General features: G+C 39.9%; 1 protein-coding gene across 1 annotated transcript; it reads right to left on the bottom strand.

Annotated features, from left to right (window-relative positions):
* Positions 1-906: 906 nt before the first annotated feature.
* On the bottom strand, positions 907-3,997 carry LOC121296616 (galanin receptor 2a). Its single transcript, XM_041222345.1, has 2 exons — positions 3,316-3,997; positions 907-2,145 (listed from the first exon to the last, which is right to left on the bottom strand). The coding sequence occupies exons 1-2, from the start codon at positions 3,675-3,677 to the stop codon at positions 1,479-1,481; spliced, it is 1,029 nt and encodes a 342-aa protein (XP_041078279.1). The 5' UTR covers positions 3,678-3,997; the 3' UTR covers positions 907-1,478.
* Positions 3,998-6,110: the final 2,113 nt, after the last annotated feature.

Raw genomic sequence — 6,110 nt, 5'->3', positions numbered from 1 at the left:
TAGACTGATCTAGAAATTTCTGAATGCTTAGGCCACGAGAGATATGGCCATGAATATGAGTAGGGCAATAACATGTTGAGTGAAAACAAGGGACTCAAGCAATATCATAAAATCTCTTCCAAGGGGCTATCGTTCTACATCAACATGTATATTCCAATCACTTAACACCACAACCTTGTCATGGTTAACTTCAAGTGTCAATAAAAGTCGATATGGAGAACTTCCTGTAAGGACAAGCCTTTGAAATCTGTTTTTCAGTCAGCAACAAATTGATCTGTTTTCCATCTATTTTGGTACCAGCGCATATATTTTTGGCTCTGTTTTGTACTTAATTGCTAAAGGACACTGCCTGCACATCTCTGAAAAGTTCAGGACAAATAGTAAATCATTCGCACCTGCCATTATAGCACACGCTGAGATAAGGGTTTTCTCTCACACAACACATCATTTATTAAGCAGTAATGTTTCATGAAGAACAAGCTCAGAAATGGCGATTCTGTGGACAGTTCTTGAGAATTGCTGCACATGTCCTCCCAGTTTCCCTAAATGAAGCAGATGCAGAAACCATTGACGAATGGTTAAAATGTATGCAGCCAATAGTTTTTAACTAACTGGGTACTGTGGTCATCTCAGTGGGCATATCAGCTTAGATATATTATAGTAAACAAATAAACAATTAAACACTCAGACCTTTATTAAACCAAAACAACCCAGAACAGCCAGACATTGCTTTTATCCTTTTTTTTTTTTTTTTTAAATATATCGAATTTATTAAAACATACATTTCAGCTGTAAACAAAGCAGAAAAATAATAATAAAAAAAAAATATATACACACACACACACACACACACACACACACACACACACACACAAATACCATGTTAGCATACCTACGTCATGCTTACATAACGCCACTTTGGAAATCACACACTGTAGCAAAATCTGAAGAATGTTATGAGGCTAAAATGGTGCCCCCTTTATATGTTCATGGTTAATTAATGCTTGGCACCACGAACTGACCAAATATTGTAAATACTGCATACAGTTACATAAACTAGCCTTTAAAATGCAATTAATTAGTGAAGAAATTCATTCTTAAGCTATTTTGTTCTAAGTGTTTACAATATAGGGGCTATAAGAGAATTCACATTATTACAAGATGTTTTTTTTGGGTTGTTTTTTTAAATTATTTGTCTAGACTACATTTCTACTTGAAAAGACAATAGGCAGTCTGAATACATTCGCTGGTAAAACTACAATAATGAAATCAGCAGAACAATGTCCTGTTCGGCCACTTCTCTGTGCATCCTGAAAAGGCAAGCTCCTCAGTACCTGCTTAAAGGCAGGGGGTCGGGACAGAGTAGCCTACATCACATTGAAGGTGATGAAGGTGTTTAGGGACTTGTCGTGGTGGCTGGTTTGTTTCCCTGCACCCCACTGCCTCCCGTTGCTTTGACTGCGGTCGGAGCTGCTAGGCTAGGGCTCGGTGATGTGGGACACCTCCGTTGAGACAGCTTCTACCGTGCTGACAGTGTGGGCCACCTGGACCAGGTGGACCTTGTTGGTGACCTTCTTGCGCAAGATGCAGCTGAAGACCTTCTTGAAGCCCTTGCGAAAGTGCTTGGACACCAGTGCGTAGACGATGGGGTTCAGGCAGGAGTTGGCGTAGGAGACCAGGTGGGAGAGGATGCGAAACGCGTAGGTGACCTGGTTGAGAGGAAAGTAGCCATACCAAAGGCAGAGGATGACCAGGTGGTGGGGCAGCCAGCAGAGGCAGAAGAGCACGGTCACGATGATGATCATCTTGGTGACCTTGCGCTTGGCCCTTTTGGACTCAGACATGCCTTCCAGGGGGTCCACAGCCGTCCACAGGTAGCGGATGGTCCGGGCGTACGTCAGGCTGAGGATGAGGACAGGGATCAGGTACCCGAAGACAAACGTGCAGATGTCCATGATCTTGCGTTGCGGGACTCTCCAGACCGGGATGCAGGCGATCGTCCCGTTCATGTCGATCTGCTTGTAGTAGGTGAGGTAGGGGCCAGAGAAGATGATAGACAGACCCCAGATGAAGCAGATGGAGGTCAACGCATTTTTGGGCGTACGGAGTTCCCTCGAGCGAAGGGGATAACGGATCGCCAGGTACCTGGAGGAGAGAAAGATAAAATCAAGGAGTGTGAAGCTCTGCATTATTAAATGTTCATGAAAGCCATTGGATACTGGGTGCAAAGTTACAGTGACTTTAAGGAGACAGTGGTGTCTGTACTTTAATACAGTTTGCAGGTGTCTGGGTGGGCATGGTGCATTCTCCCTGAAGCAGTGGATAGGAGCCCACTGATATTACTAGTAAGAGTAGTTTTGCATTGACTATGCATGTGTTGCCAGTGGATGACTGATAAATTCCGATTCCACGGCGCATTGCAGTTTTTATACTAGTGCACTGGATCACCAGACCCGTTGCGACAGAGTGAGGCTGAGTTACCAACACTGTATACGCAATCGCTTTTTAAAAAACTGTATAGGGGTTTATATTTAGTTAACGCCAATCTCTCTCGGAAAATCTAAACTGGGTAGGCAATGTGTTGCATAAATAATCAAAAGTCGGGAACTATTAACAAGCATCTTCGGTCTTGTAATGAACAACAAACGAATAGATTTGTAGTATAGTTGTTTTTTCTTTCTGTTGTATTTTTATTATTATTAGTTTATATTGCTGCATTTGTCATCTATGGTACCGCGTGATTTAAATGGTCGTAAATGTATTCTGCATTAAAGGAATTTGAAGCTTTGTAACGAGCTGCTGCGAGTGCTTGCGGCATGTGTAATTAATGTTCTGTAAAGGAATCCGTCTCACAGAATGTATTATGTCTAAGAATACCGACAGGCAGTTTTGTCAGTATTATAGTCGACAGAGTCACTATTAATTTTTAGTGAAATATTAAATTAATAGTGTTTGTTTTTACCTGCTTTTCCAGTGTAGTTTCCTCGATGCCTTATTTAAGGTAGCAGACCATACGAACAGTCTCTGTTCACATTAATATACACTTCTGTCATTACAACCTGCAGCAGTGGAATGTTGTACGAAGGATATTCAAACACAGACTGACGAATTAAATAGTATCAGACTTATATATTAATAACGCAAGATAAGAATTTTGTTAAAACCTTAAAAAGCAAAACGCATGGTGTCTAAAAAGTCGAGATCCCCACTTGCCAAACAGTTAAACCACCTTTTTTACGATGCTGCTTAGTGCCCAAGTTACCATCAGCAGAATATCACGGGGACTTTTGTGCGTGACTCAAGTAGTCTACTGACCTGTCTAGAGAGACCGTTGCCAGAGTGAAGATGCTGGCGTACATGGTCAGATAAATGAAGAAGTGGACCGCCTTGCAGACGAATGGACCGAACACCCACTCGTCCATGGTGTAGATGGTGGCTTGGAACGGGACACAGAAAACGATGAAGCAGAGGTCGGCAACCCCGAGGTTCAGGATGAACAGATTGGTGGTGTTATTATTCATTTGCCCGTTTCGGAACAGCACCGCCAGGACCAGGCTGTTTCCAACCGTCCCGACCAAAAATATGAGCGAGAACACCAAGGGGATTATCACCGACTCCGGTTTCCAGCTCGTCGCGCTGTTGTTCAAGTTGTCTGAGGTATTCATGGTATTGTTCATTGCAGTCGGGCTGTATTTTAAAATGTAAGGTTTAAGTTAAAAAGTTGTCCTCTCCCCCTTACAAAAGCGTAATTCAAATGTTCGCTTTGTAAGGTTAATTATAACAAGGCAAAGGACGCAGCGCACGTTTCACATTCCAGTCAAGAGTTTAAATAACTTTTGATTTGTTTAAAATCTTTTTTTCCTTTTGTTTTGTATTCTTCTGACAATTATTTCAGTTTGCTATAATTGTCTCTGATGGTGGTGCAGGATCAAACTCGAAAGAGCACAGCTCTGACTCTCTCCGTCCCTGTGCCACCCAGATCTGACTGCTTCAGCTGACATTCTCTCACTGCACCGCCTTGAGTTCTGAAGAGTACGAAGTGTCGCACTCGCTAGTAGTAATGTGCGTCTCTGGGGGCTTGTGGTAACCAGGGAGACAAAAAATCTCAAAAATGAATAGTGGCCATAGAAACCAATACCACCATAACTCTAAAACTATACCACCACTCAATGTGGTCTTCGACAGAATAATAAAACACGTATTTGCCCCCCTCCACCTGCTACAATCTCGTTGAGAAGCTGATATTGGTTGCATTATTTAGCACTAAATTTAATTTATAGCACCTTCATCAAGACCTAATCATAACACTATAACTATGGTGTGTGCATAATCCTTCATAATCCCTGTGTCAGGTGTGTTGGAATGGAATATTTATATTGTAATGCTAAACATTGGATTTTTTTTTTTTTTTTTAATAGATCTAAAATATTACAGCCACAGTTTTCAAAGGTAGGCCTGCCACTCACAAACATGCCCTTGAAATGCTGAATTTGTAATGATAGCGCATTAGGTTTGTAGCATGACAAACATAATATAAATACTTGCATGCATCTTATGTCAGTTTTCAAAGTGATTATGTAACTCGTTATTAATAACACGATTGATAAATAGTCCTGCAGGATTTTTTTTTTTTTTTTAACAATCCTATTGGATCCAGATAAGGCTCCCAATAATCAAGAAGGATCTATTGAATTCCCAAATTGATTTTTTTGCAACTATGGCTATTTTTATTTTGAAGAGGATTTATGGCCAAAATAAAGGCTCATCCAAAAGTCCATTGTAAAAACATTCTTTTTCACAGTGAGAATACACCACGTGCAGAATTTGGTTTCATTCCTTCAGTTTTCCAGTAGGTGGCACACTGCCTAATACCAGGGAAAACATATCGATACATGAGAAATCTGATTGTGACAACGATCTTACTAAAATGCTTCTCAACCTCATATCTTTTGATATTTAAAACCCCTCAAATGATGCATTTCAATTGAGATGACATATCCATCACATTTACGGGTGCTCTTTAAGGTAATGTCAATGGTATCTTCAATTCTCACCATTATTCATGGATTCTGCTCTGTGCTACCAAAGCAATACAATTTGGAAACCACGTTGTCTAATAGCAATGACAGCTTGGTAAGGTCTTTGCTAATAATAATAATATTATTATTATATTATTATTATTATTATTATTTATTATTATTATTATTATTATTATTATTATTATTATTATTATTATTATTATTATTTATAACCCAGTTCTGCCTTCTGTTTAACAGCACTGTAAGGACAGAAATCAATTCAGGCTACATCTCTTTGTCTTCACCTAATATGGTCGGGCTGCGCTCTTTGTGTGGCACACTTGTTCTTGTGAGGCTTTCCTAGCCAGCAGTGCTGTAAAAAAGATTGGCATTCAGAATTCTCTTCAACAGCTTGTTTAGATTTGAGAGAAACACAAGGGGTAGAGTGTTTACATTTTATAAGAACCTAAAAGAAGACAGGCAGAGCTACTGAACTGTGTGTGAAAGTTACAGACTAAATCAACAGCAGCTGACTGCTGCATAAGTTTTTCTTTTGCAATTACTGTATTTGTGTGGGATAGAGCACCCCCTTGTGTGCATTTGTCTCTATAGCAGTTTTCGATATTTTGGTCCTTATTCACCTGGTATGTAATTTTATAAAAAAATTTATGTGTATGTGTGTGTGTGTGTGTGTGTGTGTGTGTGTGTGTGTGTGTGTGTGTGATATATATATGTATATTATATATAAATACCCTATTATTATCCGATATGCAGTTTAATCGTAGTGCACATTGCACTAGCAATATATATGCAAAGTAGTACACGATATACTATATAGATATGTAGAACTGCTGTGAGTGACTGCAGTGACTGCATGTTACTGAAAATTGCTCGTTAGCGATGTCTTCTGTGAATAATTTGGAGGAAAATACATAGTTATCAAAGCCCCTTTATTCTGGGATCACGCATCAGGAAATTACTCAGTGTGTGACCTCTTCAGATGTTGCATCATTTGCCAGCGGGAATCATCTGATTATCTGGAGCACAGAAGAGGTAAGAAGCTACATCTAAGCACCACTCTCAATCCTAAAG

Source organism: Polyodon spathula, chromosome 21 (genome assembly GCF_017654505.1).
Source record: "Polyodon spathula isolate WHYD16114869_AA chromosome 21, ASM1765450v1, whole genome shotgun sequence".
In the NCBI taxonomy this organism is placed as follows: Eukaryota; Metazoa; Chordata; class Actinopteri; order Acipenseriformes; family Polyodontidae; genus Polyodon; species Polyodon spathula.
This window is presented reverse-complemented; position numbering and strand designations above follow the sequence as displayed.

What these genes read in the sequence shown, in the direction of transcription:
- LOC121296616 (XM_041222345.1), bottom strand. Translation starts at nt 3,677, where the DNA reads ATGAACAATACCATGAATACCTCAGACAACTTGAACAACAGCGCGACG. An exon ending in GCAACGGTCTCTCTAGACAG is followed by an intron (nt 2,146 to 3,315) that starts GTCAGTAGACTA and finishes TCTCTCCTCCAG; the next exon opens with GTACCTGGCGATCCGTTATC.